This window comes from Dryobates pubescens, chromosome 2 (assembly GCF_014839835.1).
Source record: "Dryobates pubescens isolate bDryPub1 chromosome 2, bDryPub1.pri, whole genome shotgun sequence".
NCBI lineage: Eukaryota > Metazoa > Chordata > Aves > Piciformes > Picidae > Dryobates > Dryobates pubescens.
Window position 1 is genome coordinate 17841497 of NC_071613.1, and position 21125 is coordinate 17862621.

Consider the following 21125-nt stretch of genomic DNA (forward strand, 5'->3'; position numbering starts at 1 on the left):
TAGCAGAAGTATACATATCATCCAGGTGTCCATTATCTAATACAAAAACCATCTTGTCTAGGACTAACAGAAGTAAGTCACTGAAAAATCCTCCTATTCCTTACCTATGCAGAGGCTGTCTGCCAACTCCTCTCCCCCTCCCTTCATTCCAGCATTTCAGCTAATGAGGAAAATTCTTATCTACTCTGTTATTCTGTTAATGAGAATATTCTGTTCATCAGCAGGGCTCTGCCGCAGTGTTCTGAGGTGGGCACCAGCCAGACGCCCCTGGGGGGGGGCCCTGCTCTCTTCGGAGCACTCACCTACTGGATCCTCTGCAGCAGAGGCAGCAGCCAGTCTTTGTTCACCTCGCAGTGACTGTCCAGGAAGGTCAGGACTCCTGCTTGCGCCACGTCCGCCCCTCGGATGCGGGACCGGATCAGCCCTGCTCAGGGACACATCGCATCAGCTGCCCCCCGGCCGGGTGGGCACCGTCCTTGGGCTCCTGCAGCAGCGCCTCCTGCACTGGCACATCTCCCATCCCAACCCCCTTGGGCTGGAACACAGCTTGGGCTCAGTGCCTCCTCCTCCTCGGCACTGCCAGGCACACCAAGCTGTTTCCCGAGGTTGAGGGTGTCAGGGAGGGATAGGACTGGGGGGGATGGAGCAGAACTGGAAGTGGGGAGATGCAGATTGGATGTCAGGGAGAAGTTGTTCCCCATGAGGGTGATGAGAGCCTGGCACAGGTTGCCCAGGGAGGTGGTGGAAGCCTCCTGCCTGGAGGTGTTTGCAGCCAGGCTGGAGGTGGCTGTGAGCAACTTGCTGTGGTGTGAGGTGTCCCTGCCCATGGCAGGGGTTGGGACTGGCTGAGCCTTGAGGTCCCTTCCAGCCCTGAGAGTTCTGTGATTCTGTGAAACTGTCTCTCACTTGAGAGGGCTCAGCCCCCCAAAGCCATTCTGAATCTTTACACCCACTTGAGATGATCTATCGTTCATGATGATAAAAATATGAGGCAACAGGTTGGATCCTACCAGTCTTAGAAGATCCAATATGAGCTCCCTGCAGGCATGTAATAGGGAATGAGATATGGTGCAGCCTCTCCAGCTGTTAGAGAAAATGGAAGGCAAAGGACATCCCAAAGATGTCATCCCAGGCAGAATTCACTGCATGACCTTGAGCAGTCACTTGACCTGAAGAGCTTTGGGGAGCAGCACTACAGATTAATGGAAGCTTGTGCTATACATCTCTCTTCCTCTTTCAGCCACCCTGCCAGCTCTGTTACTATCATGAGAAGCAGAGGCATCACTGAAAACATGATGCTGCACCACAGCTTAGCAGCCCTGCTCCCTGCATCCGTTACAGGATGAGTAACAGCAATAGACTCTAACCTCACTGCAGATCATGAGCACAGATTGTCTGTAGCCTTCCACTGGGCAAGGTACAGCACCACAGCTCATCATCCTCTTCCCTGCAGAAAGCAAAGAGGGTTTCAGCTGGTAACAGCCCTGTTACAGTAAACAGGAATCAAGTCCTGGAAGGGTCTTGGCCTCAAACTGATTGCTTGTGTGAAACAAAACACTCTCTGTTCCACAGAACCTTCTCACAGGTGTGACTGCTGGGGGTGTTCAGCCTGGGGAAGAGGAGGCTCAGGGGAGACCTTCTTGCTCTCTCCAGCTCCCTGAAGGGAGGCTGTAGCCAGCTGGGGTTGGTCTCTTCTCCCAGGCACCCAGCACCAGAACAAGAGGACACAGTCTCAAGCTGTGCCAGGGGAAGTTTAGGCTGGAGGGGAGGAGAAAGTTCTTCCCAGCAAGAGAGATTGGCCACTGGGATGTGCTGCCCAGGGAAGTGGTGGAGTCCCCATCCCTGGAGGTGTTCAAAAAGAGCCTGGATGAGGCCCTTGGTGCCATGGTTGAGTTGATGAGATGGTGTTGGGTGTAAGTTGGACTGGATGATCTCTGAGGTCTTTTCCAGCCTGGTTAATTCTGTATTCTGCCTGGTGGGTCACACTGCAAAGACAAAACCCCATCCTTGCCCACCTTTCACAGAGCCACAGGACCACAGAACACATCTGGCTGGAAGAGACCTCCAAGTCTGGACATCATCCAGTCCAACCCTTGACCCAGCACTGAAGGGTCAGCACTGAACCATGTCCCCAGGTACCAGGTCCACACACTGCTTAAGCACCTCCAGGGATGGTAACTCCACCACTGCCCTGGGCAAACTATTCCAGTGTCTGAGAACCCTCTCAGTGAAGAAATCTTTCCTAGCATCCAGCCTGAACCTCCCCTGGCACAGCTTGAAACCATTGCCTCTGCTCCTGCCTCTTGCCACCAAGGAGCAGAGGCTGTGCCCTTCTGGCTCCAACCTCCCTTCAGGGAGCTGCAGGGAGCAAGGAGGTCTCCCTTAGCCTCCTCTTCTCCAGCCTGAACACCCCCAGCTCCCTCAGCCCCTCCTTGTAGCCCAGGTGCTCCAGGCCCTTCTCTGGACATGCTCCAGCCTCTCAATGTCCTTCCTGTAGTGAGGGAAAAGGGAGCTACATCAAATTCAGCTCAAGTGGAAACAGCATCACCTCAGTCTCTTGTTTGTCTTCTCTGCTGCCTAATGGCTGAGCAGCCTCTCCTCACAGCAGCACAGAAGCGTTCAGGTTGGCAAACGCCCTCGGGATCACCAAGTCCAATGTGCTGCACATCTGTTGGTGCCAGTGAGGAAACTAGGAAGGCAAACTGGATTCATCTTCATCATATCTGCAACATCACTGCTGTTGTTGAGAGAAAACAGCCACCCCAAGGCCTCGCTGCTGCCCAGGCAGAGCTGGGGATCAAGTAATTCAGAGTCACAGATTGCACTGGGTGGGAAGGGACCCTCAAAGGTCATCTTGGCCACCTCCCCTGCAGTCAGCAGGGACACCTCCAACTACATCAGGCTGCCCAGGGCCATTCTGAACCTAAATGTCTGCAGGGACAGGGCCTCAACCACATCCCTGGGCAGCCTGATTGTGCAGAATTTCCCCCTGATATCCAACCTAACTCTGCCCTGCTCCACTTTCAAACCATTGCCCCTTGTCCTATCACCACAGACCCTTCTGAACAGTCCCTCCCCAGCCAGCCTGGCGCTCCCCTTCAGATACTGAAATGCAGCTCTAAGGTCTCCCCAGGGCCTTCTCTTCTCCAGGCTGAACAGCCCCAGTTCTTTCAGCCTCAAGAGAGGTGCTGCAGCCCTCTGATATTCTTGGTGGCTCTCCTCTGGACCCGCTCCGTCAGGTCCGTGCCTCTCTTGTGCTGAGGGCCCCACAGCTGGGCACAGCCCTGCAGGGGAGGTGGCACCAAGCCAGGGGCAGAATCCCCTCTCTCCATGTGCTGGTCACACTTCTCCTGATTCAACACAGGATGCAAGGAGCTTGTGGAGTGCTCTGGGTGCAACTGGCAGAGTGGACGTCAGGCTCCTCACCAGAGGGACAGCCTCAGGGCTGGCTTGGCTCTCAGAAGCATAAGTTACACAGGCTCCCTGCACTTCCATCTTGGCTCTCAGGCACAGAGGAGCAGCTCTAGGCATGCACAGCAGAGAACGGTCAACAGGGACAGGAGGCATGAAGCAGGCACATTAAGGCAAAGGTAAGGTCCTCTTCCCTCACATCATTGCCCACAGAACAGACCAGGCTAACTTCCTACACCTTCTCCTGGTGATGAAATGAGGGTGAAATGAGAGACAGTTTCACAGCAAGGCTGAGGTCAAGCTGGACTGGGAGGTCAGACTCAGAGCCTGCACCCACACAGTATGCTTGCATAGGTACTGTGCTTGCTCTTTCCCCTCATCCTTTCACTTGTTGAAATCCAAGCTAAATTGGATTTGTTTGTAAAACTGCTACCATGCTGAGTCAGAGCCCTGCAGATCCCTGCTGGAAATCTAAGGTGGCATCAGAGGAGTCACTTGGGTCAGACTCAACCCAGGTTCCCATCCTAGCATTCAGGAAACAGATACAGGAGCTGAGACTTCTCTCTGAGGGTTTATCTTACAGAAATGTTCTTTCCTGGCACTCACTTCTCCGAGATATATTATTCAGGACCCTCTGGAGCTGAGCAGAATTTATTTCAGGATTCTGTGACATGCAAGAGAATTTTTATTGCTTTATCTTAGATTTTTTTCAAGCATCAAATCACTTTTCTCCCTCTTTTGTTTCCCTGGCATGTCCCACCCTGGCTCTCTGCTTTCTGGCCCCACTCCAGCCAGTGTGAAAATCAATAGGAAAGACTCCCTCTGAATATGGCAAGCTTCTCAGCTTGCCAGAACTGCAGCCTGCTCTGGGCCGGGCTCTCAGGGCCACACACAGCTCAGGGTGGGAGTGCAGAGTTACACTGAGTGAGAGTCCAGACTGTTCAACTTCCAGCCCTGCTGGCACTTGCTCCACCAAGCACACTGCCAAGAGATCTGCTTCAAATGTTTCCCTTTGTGTCATTTACAAACAAACAAGACAGAAATGTTGGGATGCTTCAGAATACAGAACACAGAATTAGCCAGGTTGGAAAAGACCTCCCCTGAGCCTCCTCTTCTGCAGGCTAAGCAACCCCAGCTCCCTCAGCCTCTCCTCACAGGGCTGTGCTCCAGACCCCTCCCCAGCTTTGTTGCCCTTCTCTGGACACCTTCCAGCAGCTCAACATCTTTCCTAATCTGAGGAGCCCAGAGCTGGACACAGGACTCCAGGTGTGGCCTAAGCAGTGCTGAGCACAGGGCAGAAGGAATTTCCTGCTCCTGCTGGCCACCCTGTTCCTGCTGCAGGCCAGGATGCCCTTGGCCTTCTTGGCCACCTGGGCACACTCTGGCTCAAGTCCAGCTGCTGTCAGTCTGTACCCCCAGGTCCCCTTCTGCCTGGCTGCTCTCAGCCACTCTGCCCCCAGCCTGTAGTGCTGCTTCCCCTCACTTTTCCAAGCAGAGCCTTCCCCTCCTCCTTGCTGTAGGTAAATTTCCAGGTTGCTTTTCCTTTTTGTTATAGAAACTGTGACATTTCTTTGGAGGGTTTGTTTTAAATGCCTGTCTTCAAAAAGGACAAACCTGCTTCCAGCCCACTGAGGCAGGCAGGGTTATGATGGGAGGAACAGCAGCACTGCTCCCCTGTGTGCATGCCTGGACCTCCTGGCAGCAGAGGACAGGGACCTCACAGCGTGGGGCAATTTGTAGCACCCCAAGAGCCACAGCATGCTCAAAAGCAGCCTCTGAAACAAGTGCCACAAAGGAGCATTGCTTGTGCTGTAGTGGCAGCTTCTGCCAGAGGATTGCGATCAAAAGGGTGAACACCTTTCTGTCAGAGGCTGCTTGCCAAGAACAAGGTTTGCTACCAAATAAAAGCAGCCTCCTGCTCTGAGAGGTTGAACTGTTACATCCACAGAATGGCTTAGGTTGGAAAGGGCCTTAAAGATCATCCAGTTCCAGTCCCCCCTACCATGGGCAGGGAAACCTTCCACCAGCCCAGGCCATGAACATCTCCAGGGAGGGAGCATCCATAGGCCCCCTGGGCAGCCTGTGCCAGTCCCTCCCCACCCTCACTGCAAAGAACATCTTCCTCATCTCCAGTCTCAATCTGCCCTCCTCAAGCTTCCATCCATTCCCTCTCATAACTGCAAGCCCTTGGCAAAACTCCTCCCCAGATGTCTTGTAGCCCCCTTCAGGTACTGGAAGGCTGCTCTGAGGTCTTCCTGGAGCTTTCCCTTCTCCAAGCTGAACAGCCCTGACTCCCTCAGCCTGTCCCCCACAGGGGAGGTTCTCCAGCCCTCTGATCAGCTTTGTGGCCCTCCCCTGGACCCACTCCAGCAGTTGTATGTCCTTCTTGTGTTGAGGGCCCCAGAACTGGATGCAGTACCCAGCTGGGGTCTCTCCAGGTGGTGAGAGCCTGGCACAGGTTGCCCAGGGAGGTGGTGGAAGCCTCCTGCCTGGAGGTGTTTGCAGCCAGGCTGGATGTGGCTGTGAGCAACCTGCTGCAGTGTGAGGTGTCCCTGCCCATGGCAGGGGGTTGGAGCTGGATGCTCCTTGAGCTCCCTGACAATTCTGTGATCCTAAGATGAAGTTCAAACCATTCACACCCTGTTGTGTAGAGAAGGATTCCTGTCTCAATGCTAAGCTGTTGCTAAGCTAAGCAGTAACATCTACTGTGTGGAACCAGCACTGCACACACAGCTCAGCCTCCTGGAGCCCCTCTCTGCTCCCCACACTTCCACATCCAGAGTTCCCTTGAACATACTTTGACTTCTACAGAGCTCCAGCACAGCTCTGGAGCAGTCTGCACACTTGCCTGTTCCAAATGCTTTGTGAAGAAGTCCTCCCAGATCTTGCCTTCATCCCTGCCAACAATTTCCTGTAAGATACTGAGCAAAAGGAAACTAGTCATTAACTCAGGAAAGAAAAACAATCATCCTGCAAGGCAGAGTTACTGAAGATGCTTTCCCAGAGCTGAGCTCTGTCATCCCACATCCTCCCCACCTCCCCAGTCAATGCTTCCTCTCTAATGCAACCCACTACTGAGATTGCTCCAAAGACTCTGATAACAGTAGGGAGAAACATTGCCCCCCCAGCCCCCAAGCTCCACCACAAAGGATGGCCTCACTCCATGCCAAGAAGAGACAAAAAGGAGCTCTGTCCTCCTTCATACAGGAGGATAGAGGAGATGAGAGAGGGAATGGCCCTGTCGATGCCAGGGCAACAGACTCTGCCATAAACTCCCTGGCACAGGTTGCAGAGTGCAGGGGAATAACCTCCAGACCTCTGCATGGGAACAGTTCTGGTCCAGAGCAGCCTTCCAGTACCTGAAAGGGGCCTGGCAAGAGGGCTGGGAAGGGACTTTTGACAAGGGCTTGTAGTGATAGGACAAGAGGGAATGGTCTGAAGCTTGAGGAGGGCAGATTGAGACTGGAGATGAGGAAGAAATTCTTTCCAGTGAGGGTGGGGAGACTCTGGCACAGGTTGCCCAGGGGGGTTGTGGATGTCCTCTCCCTGGAGGTGTTCAAGGCCAGGGTGGATGAGGCCTTGAGCAACCTGGGCTGGTGTGAGGTGTCCCTGTCCATGGCAGGGGGGTTGGAACTGGATGATCTTTCAGGTCCCTTCCAACCCAAATCATTCCATGAATCTATGAATCACGTCTTCAAAACTTTCAGGGCATGAAAGGAGAAGGGAGAAGTGCAAGAATGGACCAGGAGCTTTCACAAAGCCATGAACAAGAAAGACTGCAGAGCAAAGAAGATGGTGTCCCCAAAAGAAGTTTGCAAAAAGGCAACTAATAAAGGCCTCCAAAAAAATCTGGTAGTCCCCCACATCTGTCTGCATCTGTCCATGTGGTCTAAGGGTCTGCCTGTAATCCTGAGCTGCCCTTTCAGAGGGGCTGCAACACAGTCACTCACATTCTCACCCAGCCTCTCTGTGGAGCAGAGCAGCAGGCAAAGCCCAACATCTCACTCCCCTCATACTCACCTTGGAGAGGGTGAAACTGCTGTTCCCACCCATTTCCCTGCAGATACAGAAGAGCAGACCCACTCAGGAGACATGCCAGGGCTTTGTGTTTGTCCCCCAGGAGGCATCCCCCACCCCCAGCACACGCTGCCAGCCCATGCGTCTCGCCCCTGCAGGAAGGGAAGAAGCCCCCACGTCTCTACAGCTCCCCAGGGACTGCTGGCACTTGACTTCTCCAAAGCCCAATTTCTGCTCAACATCCCTATCACAGAATGATGAATGATACCAGAGGAGCTGCTGGCAGACTGCTGGTGCATTAAAAAGGTTGTTCTCAAACAGGAGCATGCTGCAAGGATCCCTTGTGTGGGCCTGCTTCCACACTTCCTGAGAGGATAAGCCCAAAAGCAATGGTTTAGGCACTGAGAACCCTAAGGGGGGAGAAACCCACAGCCAGCCTCTCCCAGAAGAGATTGTGCTGCCCCTGTCAGGTCAGCGAGGACAGAGCACTCCAAAGGTTCAGGTGTGCCGGCAGAGGGGCAGCAGCAGCTCACCGGAGAACGTGCTTCCTGGAGAAGCCCCTCAGGATGAACTCAGACTCCTGCTGAGGCTCCAGGGTGGATGGGACAATCACATAGACACCAGGCTGCAGGTGGAAGTCCTGAGTTACTTCCCTTTCACCAAGGCAGATCTGGTGCCTGTTGGGCCGGTGCTGGGTGAAGAAAGCTGGGGGGAGCTTTTTGTTGCTTTGCTGGTCCTGGTCAGGGAGGAAAGAGAAGATGCTGCAGGAAGCCCTGCTCTTTGCCTTGCAATTGTTGGGCAGCTTTGCCAACAATTAACAGTGCTTGCAAGAACCAGCAGCAGGAGAAGGGGGTCCTTCCAAAGTGGCTGCTGCAAAAGTCATTTCCACTCTGGCAGGAATGGCTGCAGGCAGGAACTGCTCTACAGATTGATCTTCAGGAGCTAGAATCATAGGATCACAGAATTGTCAGGGCTGGAAGGGACCTCAAAGCTCATTCAGTTCCAACCCCCCTGCCAGGGGCAGGGACACCTCACACCACAGCAGGTTGCTCACAGCCACATTCAGCCTGGCTGCAAACACCTCCAGGGATGAGGCTTCCACCACCTCCCTGGGCAACCTGTGCCAGGCTCTTACCACCCTCCTGGGGAACAACTTCTTCCTCACATCCAATCTGAGAACATCTCTCCCATGCCATGGGTACCCTGCACTTTGTCCCCAGCTTGTCCTTTGCAGAAGGGTTTCTCAGAGCACTTGTGATCCGAGCATGCCGCAGCAGCAACCTAATCCCCAGCCCTGACTGCATCCATGTGTCCTTCATCTGTCTGACACTCTCAGCTCTTACAGATGTTTTGCTCTGCAGGCACTTTTCTCCAGTAGAAGGCTGGATAAAGTGTTGATCCAGGCAACACTGAACTCATTTTTAATGCCAGAGTGCCCAGTACAGAAGCCAAATAAATAATCCTGCTAGCTAAACCCACTGTCACCTTCTGATCTTGGCTGCTCCTCCGAACATTTAGCCATTTCAGTCCACAGCCTCGTGGCAGCGATGCTATTTCTCTTCCTTTGCCAATATTTTTCTTACTAATAGAGCAATCTTTCTTCTGAAGGGTTGAGGGTTACTCCTTCTCATGCCCCTTATGTTAAATTCCAAGTTTTTTATATTCCAGTCAATACTTTGCTGGCTCTAGTTCCAATACCTTATACCTTCTGGGCTCACCACCTCTCTCTATCGATCTTGGCAGCTGCTACAAACCTGAAATTAAAGCCCTGGCTGCCACCATTCCCACAGCACAGCACAGCAGTGTGCTAGGGCCACACTCAGATCCCCTCTGCCACTTCTAACCCTGCTGGCATCCAAAATACTGAAGTCAGGAAGGAGTGGCATCTTACTTTGTGGTTACCGTGCAGTAACTGGCAAGGTTCTTTGCCAGCCCAAAGTGATCTCCCTTAAGAGGTGTTCTGAGTAGTAACAGGATGGAAGAAAGGCCCTTTTAAGATAAAAGAACCTAAAGCTCTCCATGCTTTAAAAAGCCCCCCAAAATGGGGCTTCTTCCAGGCTGTAACTCACAAGATATTAACATTGAGGTCCCAAAGGCTCCTGGATAAAGAAAATACTACAAATACAGCTGGCCTGATGACACTGAAGCACTTGCAGCACCAGCTCCAGAGTATGCCCAGCTAGGAAGGCACCTGAGCTCCCTGAGAAACCCCTGAATTGCATGGGACAAAGAGCTCTGTTCCCACCTCATCCCCAGACTGACACACGGCAGAAATATGGCTCTGGTTCTCCTGAGAGCTGCAGTGAATGCAGCTTAAACATGGCCAAGGAGTGGGGCAGGAAGAAAATGCTGGTTGGATAAACACTGATGCCACTTCTAATACTTCTGAAGACAGAAGCTGGACAACTGATGTCCCCTTTTAAGGCCACTGAGCCCTCCTAACTGGCTGCTTTGCCCAAGAGTCAGTGGATAGCTCCTACCTTCCCACGTGATGCCTGAGCCACAGAGTCACAGCATGTTAGGGCTTGGAAGGGACCTCGAACCATCACCTATACCAACCCCCTGCCAGAGGAGGATCACCTAGGGCAGACCACACAGGAGCACATCCAGGTGGGTCTTGAATGTCTCCAGAGAGGGAGCTGTGTCTGCCATCCGACTGAACAGGTCACAGCTTGTCTGGATCTCCAGACTCCACAGGGGTTTGTTCTCAGGGTGCAGTTTAGAAGCTTAGCTCTGCAACCACTGTGTAAGAGAGGAGGAAGGCCCAGGAACAGGGAACTGTGTTTCCATTTGCCTGCAACTGAGGACTCGTTTCGTTCAGAAATGTGTCACTGCTGCTCCAGCACCTCCGGTCTGTGGCCTAGCTGACTTCAGACACCACCTGCTTGGCTGCCAAACTTAATGCTCCAAAGCAGCTCAGCACTGGCAACTGATCCTAGGATCCTGCAGCTCAGTTCATGCCATAAGCAGCCCGCTGCCCTGTGTTTGTGAGTGATGGCAGCAACATAGAATGGTAGGAGTTGGAAGGGACCTCTGGAGATCACCTCGATTGGGTTGCCCATGGTGGCATCCAGGTGGGTTTTGAAAGTCTCCACTGAAGGAGAGTCCACAACCTCTCTGGGCAACCTGGTCAGGGCTCACAGGACCTGACCTGACACCCTCACAGGAAAGAAGTTTCTCCTTAAGTTCAAGTGAAAGCTCCTGTGTTCTAGTTTGCACTTGCTGCACCTTGTCCTGTCACTGGCCAAACCCCATGGGGTGCCAGCCCTTCGGCTGCTTCTTTTCTGATGTTTGTGTGGAGGGTGAAGGAGGAAGCACATTCCTGTGGTCAGCTTTGTCACAACAGGTTTAAAGTGCTGGCAACCCAGTCAGCAGTCAGTCCTCCAAAAGAGCATCTCTCACCGTTACAGCACCCCAGGCTTCCTCCTGCAGTGCTTCCTTTAACTCATCTCCCCCTCTTCAGGGAGTACATCCACTCCTTCCCATCTTCCTGGCTCATCAAGTCTGGAGTTAATTTACAGATCACCAGATCTACAAAATGAATCTGGAAATCTCGCAGAGACATCCTGGGAGAAGAGTGCCAAGAGACATCTTGTCAGCAGCTCGGTGCAGTCCATATGGCTTGGGAAAGAGAGGCAAGGGAAGGGAGCAGGGAGCTTCGAAGCCACCCTGCTCCGTGCTGCATATGGTAACGCTCATGTTTTATGAGGCAAGAAAGAAGGCAGCGTCTGCTCCAAGCAGCAGCCCCAGCAGCCGCAAAGGCAGGAAGGGCATCGCAGCCAAGCACAGCAGCGCGGAGATTGCACCGGGAGCGCTGCCCCCGCAGGCAGCATTGCCGCCGAGCCGCGCAGGCAGCATTGCCACCTGGCGGCGCAAGCTGCGCAGGAACCACACAATTGTCACGCTGGAAGGGACCACAGGGATCACTCAGTTCCAGCCCCACTGCCATGGCCAGGGACACCTCACACTACAGCAGGTTGCTCACAGCCACCTCCAGCCTGGCTGCAAACACCTCCAGGCAGGAGGCTTCCACCACCTCCCTGGGCAACCTGTGCCAGGCTCTCACCACCCTCATGGGGAGCAACTTCTTCCTCACATCCAATCTGAATTTCCCCATTTCTAGTTCTGCTCCATCCCCCCCAGTCCTATCACTCCCTGACACTCTCAGAAGTCCCTCCCCAGCTTTCTTGTAGCCTCCTTCAGAGCCTTCTCTGGACTGAACAGTCCCAGCTCTCTCAACCTGTCCTCATAGGAAAGGAGCTGCAGCCCTGTTATCATCCCCGTGGCCCGCCTCTGGCTCCTCTCCAGCAGTTCTATGTCCTTGTTGTGCTGGGGGCTCCAGAACTGGGCACAGCACTCCAGGTGGGCTTCCCAAAGCTACCTTAAAAAGAAGAAGGCAGGGCAGAAGTTCCTGAAAGCTGGCTATGTCTCTAGCAGCCCTGGGAGAGCTGGCTGTGTCCTGCTTTTCCTTCCCTCCTGCCACTGAAGAACAGTGCAGCTCTCCCGTGGCAGCACAGCTACAGCTTCTCACATGGCCAAGCAGAAGCAGAAAAGCCAAGCAGGGGCTGTTACCAAGCAGATCACATACACCTCAGCCTGAGTGGCAATGTGCTGCTTCATCTCCAGATGCAGCCCCAGAGATACTGGCAGAGAGAGGAGAGGCAAGACTGTGCTATTACCAGCATTCTCCATCCTCCTCCTTTTTCCTCAGCAAAATCTTCTCCTTGGGGCTCAGCAGCTCCCATTTGTACGAGCTGAGGGCAAAACCACGACATGACTAACCAAGCGTGGCCTCAGATCAAGGCAGCAGATAGAGCTCTCTTCTCTGAAAAGAGGCCACATCCCTGTCCCCACATATCTCCAGATCTATCCCTCAATAAACACAAGCCTCCCATGCCTCTGGAGGCTCTCCACAAGCACTCTGGGTCCCCTGAGGTGTAGCTAAAAGGCTCAGTTTTCTCCAGCAGAAGCCAGAACTGCTGCATTTCCATCAGCCAGCACATGCAGCCCCAAGTACGTACAAGATAAAAATCTAGCCCTGCTTTGTTGGTTAATTTTCTGTCAAAGGAGACATAACAGGACGAGTGCTTGGCATAATGAATGAATGAGTGAGTAGGACAGCACAAGAGGCAGCTGGGAGTCAGTTAAAAGGCAGGCCTACAGTATGTTGCTCATTATGCCATTCAGCAGGAGCAGCTGGCACGCTGGCATTATGTGGCAGACACGCATCAGAGGAGCTACTGCTCTGCTAGACAAGGTGAGAGTCACTCACATTCCACAACACCTCCCTGGGCTCTTCCCTCCTCCCCCCCAACCCTGAGCCTCAGCAAACAGGGTTTGTGCAGGGAATGAAATGAAGCTTGGAAGGAACATGCTCCGCTTCAAAGAGCAACAGGATGCAAGCTTACAGTGGCCCATGGTCGAGAGTGCAAACCACTGACCCTCATGGATCCCAGGGGACACAACTCAGGCAGGTGCAAATATAGGGCAGCCCATGGAGGACTCCTTTGCAGCCACCCAACTCCCATGCTGGACAGCCCACGGATGACTCCTTTGCAGCCACCCAACTCCCACACTTGGCAGCCTGTGGAGAGCTCTGCACAGTTCCTCTGGTGACAAGGGGCTGTGTGCCCTAAAACATGCTGCTGAGAGGCTCCTGCACAGCTCTCTTTCTCTTTGCATGCCATCCAGCTGACAGCAATGTGGCCAGCATGTGATGTTCATGTTTCCTCTGTCAGTCTGTGAATGGAGGAGCAGAACCGAGCTTGTTGAACCTGTGTCTGTGAAGTGAGCCTGACTCCTTGAGCACTGCCTGCTGGAAAAATACAAATGCACTGTTTTGACACCAGAGGGTCTATGCAAGGGACTGTTACTTAGCTTGATTCTGCTCTCAGCACTGATTCATGCCTGAAGATGGCAGCAGCTTTCCTCCAAGAAACCTCTCCTCTCACTCAGCAGCAGACCTCTGCTTTTCAACTCACCTGTCACTCCAGTCTCCTTTCCATTCAGTTTTCCCCCATGGATTTCTCAGCCTCACTAGGTATTCTGGTCCGCTTTGACAGGTCACCTGCAGAAAACAGTAGCACTGTGCTTAGCAAGGTCTTAGCACTTCTCCTCTCTTTGTATCTCTGCACTATGTCAAGCATTAACAAAAGCTATTTTTGTTCTCAAAATGTATTTTGGTTCTCAGAGATGACAGGAAGTATGATGATAAAAATCCACGACCATGCAGCTCTGAGTGCAGGCAGAAAGGGACTGAGATGCTTGTCTTACCTTCTAGAACTGAAACTAGAGACCTCACAGATTCCTAATTTGGAAGCTTGGCTGTAAATTCCTCTCCCTTTCCAACATCTGCTCATTTTTGTGCTGATGTGGGGGCAGGACTGTTCTACTGTGAAAGCTAAATCCTTCCCTAGTGCAAAGGCACAGCACAGTGGAGCCCATGGGGTGACCATGTAGATTAGTGTCTTCTAAACTGGGATGCTGTGGTGGGAGAAAAGGGAGCCAGGCCAGCTAGGGGATTTGTTGGCAGCACACATCAGAATAGCTCTCTCCACACTGGCTACACACCTGCTCAGTCCCTCATCCCTGCCTGGCTCTTCATCCCATCAAGAGGAGCCAGACTGACTTCTCAGTCTGGAGAAGAGAAGGCTCCCAGGAGACCTAATTGTGGCCTTCCAGGATCTGCAGGGGGCTGCAAGAAAGCTGGGGAGGGACTTTTGAGGGTGCCAGGGAGGGATAGGACTGGGGGGGATGGAGCAAAACTAGAAGTGGGGAGATGCAGATTGGATGTGAGGAAGAAGTTGTTCCCCATGAGGGTGGTGAGAGCCTGGCACAGGTTGCCCAGGGAGGTGGTGGAAGCCTCCTGCCTGGAGGTGTTTGCAGCCAGGCTGGAGGTGGCTGTGAGCAACCTGCTGTAGTGTGAGGTGTCCCTGCCCATGGCAGGGGGTTGGAGCTGGCTGAGCCTTGAGCTCCCTTCCAGCCCAGAGTTGAGCAGCAGCAAACAACATTTTACAGAGTGGAGCAGCAGCATTGGATCTCTTCTATTTGATGCCAAGGCTTCTAGAACATAAAAGCAAATTCTAATTAGAGCAAAACAGATTTTGAAAACTAACCTATAGAGAGTGTATCCACTGTACACAGGTGATCTTCCATTGTGTGTATCAGGAGACATTTATCATCACAGTATCACACAGTATCACAGTAACTAAGGTTGGAAGAGACCCCAAGGATCATCAAGTCCAACCTGTTCCAACAGACCTCACAACTAGATCATAGCACCAAGTGCCACGTCCATCCTTTGTTTAGTTTTTAGTCTTTTGTGGAATTATTTGGTCTTTGTTTCTTTGATTTTAATTTGAATGGAAAACCCTCTCAGAGCCTAGCAAAGCTGCTTCCCCCATGCACAAGGGCAAGAGAGGCCCCTAACTGGGCTGTTAACACACCTTCCAGACGACTGAATGTCCGTGGTGGTCTTAGCTGATGGTCTTGGAGGGCCTTTCCAACCACAACAATTCTGATTCCATGGTGCTATCAGTATTAAACAGAGAAATTAGGCATAGCTGGGGAGGGAGTTTCTAAGGTTAGAGCAGGTCTGCTCAAGCCCAGCTAACCGTTGCCACTTCTGTCTGGATTAACACACAGGTAAGGCAGGGCTGGAGAGAAGGGCCAAGCAGAGGTATGTCCTCAGAGTGCTTTTTAGCTGACCCACTGCTGCACTGCTTCTGTGGGAGGGCTGGTGGGCTACTGGCCAGGCTCGGGTGCCCTCTGGCCACCGGCCCCTGGCTAAGGGGAGCCACATACAAACGACCTAAGGGATGCTGGCACAAAAGGTGCCTGAGGCTGCCTGGAGCCCTCCTGCAGTGCGGGGGAGCAGCTGTACCCGGACGTGGAAGATGCCAGCGTATCTCCTCTCAAAGCTCTGGGTCTGTGGCACCACTGCAGCCAGGATGTCCTGGTGGAACGTCAGGGCTTTTAGGGCCGTCAGGAACCAGCAGTTCTCTGTGCCAAGGCAAAGGGACACATGCATCTGTGGCCTCTGTTCAGCTGTCCAAGAGCAACACTTCAGGAGTGCTGCAGTATTGGCTTCCACAAAGGCAGTAGGCAGTGGTGAGTTCAGCTTTTGGACACACCTCTCACCTCTCCATCCCCACCTCAAAGCTTGCCAGGCTCCTTACTGAGTCCAGCCCACATTAAGGATTGCTTTATTCACACCATGCCCAGTGAAGAGCTAAGCCTTCTTCTTCTGTCCCAAGCTTTATGCAGTCAGAATTGCAAGGAGTGTTAGCTGGTATAAAAATATTTGGATATCTACACAAAGGAGCTTTCTTACCCACCAGTCCTTGGCAGAGATCAAGCTGCTTTCTGTTTGCAATATAAAACACTGGACTTCTGTGCGGAGCCTGGGAAGCACACAAGCAGAACAAAAGGAGAGTCAGGTCAGTAAGGTAAGCTGGTTTAGCTTGAAGTCAAGGCCTTCTTGTGAGCAGAGCTTCATTCACAGAGTCACAGATTGCATCAGGTTGGAAAGGACCCTCGGAGGTCATCTGGTCCAACCCCCTGCCTGTCCAGCTGGATCAGGGACACAGCAAGGCTGATCTTGAATGTCTCTAGGGATGGGGCCTCAGCCACATCCCTGGGCAACCTGTTCCAGTATTTCACCACTCTCACTTTGAGAGGGGTGAAATTCTAATCAGTCTCTCCCCAGCCTTCCTGTAGGTCCCCTTCAGATATTGCAATGCAGCTTCGAGGTCTCCCCACAGCCTTCTCTTCTCTGGGCTGAGCAGTCCCAGTTCTTTCAGCCTGTCTTCACAGGAGATGTGCTCCAGCCCTCTGATCGTCTTTGTGTCTCTCCTCTGGACCCACTCTAGCAGCTCCATGTCTCTTTTGTGTTGGGGACACAGTATTTGGACACAGTGCTCCAGGTGCAGTCCCAGCCCAGGGGCAGAATTTCCTCTCTCCATCTCTGGCCACACTGCTTTTGATGCAGCCCAGGCTGCCATTGGCCTTCTGGGCTGCCAGTGCCCGTTGCTGGCTCATGTCCAGCTTCTCACCCACCAGTATCCCCAAGTCCTTTTCTGCAGGGCTGTTCTGAATGTCAATCCAGCCTGGATTGATACTAAGGATTGCCCTGACCCAGGTGCAGCACCATCCACTTCCATAAGATGGGAAATAGAGTGAGTTCCTTGTGCAGGATGTGAAACCCTTAGGTGATGCAAAACACTCCCTCTACCTGATCCAAAGCTTTCAAAATCCTCAGAGTCCCTTTGTCCCAGCAGGCAATGTTCTCTTGCAGGTATCACCCTAGTGTTATCCAGTGCTCTGGTTAACCTGACACAAGCCTGGGTACACATTTGAGCTTGGTCTACGTTAGATATGGTCCCTGACATAAGCCAGTGGTGCATCACCATTGCTGTTCCTGAACCCCTGGCTGAGAAGACAAGCCTTCAGACCTGCCAGCCCTGCTCCTCCAGAATTACTGACAAGTTCTAGCCAAAAGAAGCTACACTGTGAGACCATAACTGTTCAGACTTCCAGCTAACCTGCCTGACAACTCCTTGATCTGACTGACAGTGGAGCCACAGACTGATGGCTCCTACAGAAGTTCCTGTTGCTGTGACAAGAGTGGGTTTATGAACAGCTGTTCAGAGAGAAATTATGTTGGTGTGTTTTTTCCCCATTTCAGAAGTGTCTCTGGGGTTCAATTAATAACCTATGTGTCAAACTTAGGTTTCACTCTAATGACCTACAAATTGCCCAAGCTAATTTTCACACTGTTAGCATCCCCTGCAGGCAGCAGCAGAGAAATGGCAAAGCCTCAGAAGGCAGTTGCAGTGATCAGGCATCAACTTCTATCCTCGGTGAATTTGGGTGTTCAGTTTGCAGGCCATCAGTCACAGATGCAGCAAGCTGCAAGCCTGCAGGCTGAATGGCAGAGTCTCAGCATTTCCTCTGCAGCACAGGGAAGGAAGGATCTAAAGCCTTTGCTGAGCTGAATTGTGAATTCAGAGCAAAAAGCAGCCTTCTTCATCAGGCAAGTTTAGAGCAGCAGAGAATAGTGGACTAGAGATAGAGGAGGTTTCAAATCTATCCCCATACCACTGGGGTGAAGGGACACCTGAAGGGCTTTGTAGAGGTCAGGACTCATGCTGACTTTCCCCTCCCAAATACCTCTATGCTACCACAGCTGACTCAGCTGCATTGCCTGGCACAACCCAGCTCAGCCTCCCAAGGAGTGCTCTCTTCCTCCAGCTGCAGATCCTGGCTTAGCACAAACCATCTGTGAGACTGAATTACATATGGGAGTGGAACATCTCCCTGATGAGGACAGGCTGAAGGGGATGGGGATCTTTAGCTTGGAGCAGAGGAGCCTGAGGGGAGACCTCATTCATGTTGATAAAGCTGTGCAGGGCAGTGTCAGGAGGATGGAGCCAGGCTCTGCTCAGTGATGCCCAGTGACAGGACAAGGGGCAATGGGTGCAAGCTGGATCAGAGGAGGCTCCACAGGAACAGAAGGAAAAGCTCTTTCACTGCTGGGGTGGCAGACCCCTGGAGCAAGCTGCCCAGAGAGGTTGTGGAGCCTCCTTCTCTGCAGACATTCCAAACCCACCTGGATGCATTTCTGTGTGACCTGCCCTGGGTGATGCTGCTCTGGCGGGGGGGTTGGACTGGGTGATCTTTCAAGTTCCCTTCCAGCCCCTCATATCCTGTGATTCTGTGATGAAGCTCTGAGAAGCAGGGCTGCTACTCCCAAGCTCTCCTGCTTGCTCTGCAATTACCTCTCCACGCCAGTGAGCATCACAAATTGTGCCAAACCTCAGCCCTTCTGCACAATTGGTTAGAACTGAACAAATATGGCATCTAAAAACCAACTTAGCTGGGAGATGCTATCTGCTACTACACCTGGCAGAATTCCCTTACAGAGAGGGTAATGTAAGGACTCAGTGCTACTGCAATTCCCAGATAACTCCACACATTGCTTGCAGGAAGATCTGACTGTCAATAACTGCACAGCAGCTGAGTGAAGAACAGAACTGCCACTGCTAGTAACAAGCCTTATCTAACAGTGCCAGGCCTCCCAGACTTGTTATCTACCCATTTGTTATGAGAACTTGCCCCGTGACCAGCCCTTGCAACCAAGTGTCTCTAGTTGTGATGTCCAGTTTAAGCACAGGATACCAGTAAAGGCCTTGAAAATATGGGCACAAGGGAAAACAGGAGCCCCAGAAACAAAGCCCACCAACTGGCTGATGGCCAGTTACTGGCCGTGGTAAAAGCTCAACCTTGAGAGCTGGGAGAAGACAGCTCAAAGTACAACAGACCAAAGAGCCAAAGAAGGCCCCTGGCCTGGCCTCCCAGACTTGTTATCTACCCACTTGTTATGAGAATGTGCTCTGTGGCCAGTCTCTGCAACCAGGTGTCTCCTGTGGTGTCCAGTTTAGGCATGGGATGCCAGCAAAGGCCTTGGAAATACAGGCACAGGCAGAAAAGAGAGGCTCCAGAGCTAAAAACAGCTCAGTGACTGATGGCCAATCATTGGCTGCAGTAGAAGCTCAACCTTGAGAGCTGGGGAAAGATATCTCTAAGTAGTGTAGAATAAACAGTTAAGCAGGAAAAAAGGCATCCCAACAAGAAGATAAGGCCCCTGCCACTGGCTGTGCAAGCAGCAGCTCCAGCATCACAGAAGTCTGTGGCCTGTGGGAGAGGGGTCAACAGCTAAGCACTGTCTAGAAACTTAGCTTCTCTATGGTCAAGACCTGAAAGTCTGGGAGAGGGATCATCACCATGAGAACTGCCATCATGGAATCACAGTGGGATCTTCTAAGGAGAGGCTGAGAGCCCTGGGGCTGTTCAGTCTGGAGAAGAGAAGGCTGAGGGGACCTTATCAGTGTCTACAAAGATCTGCAGGGTGGCTCTCAGATGGATGGTGACAGGTTCCTTCCAGTGACACCCAGTGACAGGACAAGGGGCAATGGATGTGAACTCCATCACAGGAAATTCCATGCAAACATGAGGGAAAACATTTTTACTGTGAGTGTGACAGAGCCCTGGAGCAGGCTGCCCAGAGAGGTTGTGGAGTCTCCTTCTCTAGAGGTCTTCCAAACCCACCTGGCTGAGTTCCTGTGTGACCTGCCTTGGGGGCTGCTGCTTTGCAGGGCAGTTGGACTCAATGATCTCTGGAGGTCCTTTCCAACCCCTAACATTCTGTGACTTTATGTGATCACAAGAGCTGTGAGCTCCAACTACATCAGCCTGCACCTCTCCTTCACCTGCTTTCCTGGCCTGCTCTGAGTGTTGCTGGATATCAACTGAACAAAGCTGGTCATGATCTGGGGCAACAAATGCTTCAAAGGCAATTATGAAATCCCATGCCCCCCAGCCTCCCAAATGCCAGGTGATACAAAGAGTGTCATCTCTGGAGCATGAGAACACCTAAATCAAACAGCCAAAGGGAAAGTCTAAGAGTAGCCTGCTCAGTGCTGGCAATCAGGAGGGAGGGGACAGGCTCTGCTCACTTGCATCCTGGGATAGGCCAAGGGGCAATGGATGGAAACTGCAGCACAGGAGGTTCCACCTCAGCATGAGGAGGAACTTCTGCACTGGGAGGGTTGCACTCGATGACCTTCAGAGGTCCCTTCCAAGCCCCAACCTGCTGTGCCCAGCTGTAAACAGCTCTCTTGCAGGTCACTTACATGTGGCCTCTTCCACTGTGAATTTCAGGGTAGCTTCTTCAGCAGCACTGCTGTTCCGATGGAGCTGATGTGAGCAGGGAAGCTATCATCTGTGAACAGGCATTTGTTCTTCAGGCAGCTTTCCAGCAAGGCCTGGTAGTTCTGCTGGGTGGCTGGGGTGTGCTTTTGGAAGATACTCTTGCCCAAAGGCACAGGTGACTTCTTTTTCTTCAGGCATGCCAGAAAAGGCATGGTGAGCCTCACGGTCCCACCAGGATAATGCTGAGCTCTGAAGGTTCTGCAGGGGTCTCACTCTGCATAGTCCTACTGGAATCACCTTCTCCCTTGGAATGAGAGTGTCTTCTCCAGAAGAATTCCTGATCATTAAAAGAAATGGAAGAGTCTATTCCATAATGGCTTTGGAATTCTATTTTTTTTCCTTTAGCTAGTGGAGGAGTGTGGAGGAGTGTGCAGGAGTGTCGAGGAGTGTGTAGGAGTGTGCAGGAGTGGTGCTCTCAGGAGATCTGGGGATCCAGTTCTCATCTCATAAGGTGGAAATGGAGCTGCTGGAGAGGGGCCAGAGGAGGCCACTAAGACAATCAGAGGGCTGGAGCAGCTCTCCTGTGGGGACAGCTGCAAGAGATGAAGCTGTTCAGCCTAGAGACCTTAGAGCAGCCTTCCACAACCTGAAGGGGGCCTGCAAGAAAGCTGGGCAGGAACTTTTAACATGGGCTTGTAGAGATAGAATGAGAGGGAATGGATTGAAGCTTGAGCAGGGCAGATTGAGACTGGAGATTGGGAATACAACGAAACAAAACAAAACACCACAAAATAATTAAAAATCAAACCAAACCAAACCACAAAACCAAGTAGCAAGATAAATCAAAGGCCAGCAAAAACCTGGAATACATTAGGTGACACAAAGCCATTGCTAACAGCCTCCCAATGGCTCTTCTGCCCTTTTTGCCTCATTTTGGAGAATGAGTCAATCACCCCCCCCAGAGATCACATTCCATCTGGGTGATT

General features: G+C 52.3%; 1 protein-coding gene across 1 annotated transcript; it reads right to left on the reverse strand.

Annotated features, from left to right (window-relative positions):
- Positions 1–302: 302 nt before the first annotated feature.
- On the reverse strand, positions 303–20351 carry CAPN14 (calpain 14). Its single transcript, XM_054169060.1, is given in 11 exon segments — positions 303–424; positions 4018–4075; positions 6260–6322; positions 7432–7468; positions 7962–8164; positions 10793–10994; positions 12108–12182; positions 13410–13495; positions 15311–15429; positions 15761–15830; positions 20121–20351. Coding segments are annotated over 11 exon segments (1266 nt in total).
- Between the last annotated feature and the right edge of the window lie 774 nt (positions 20352–21125).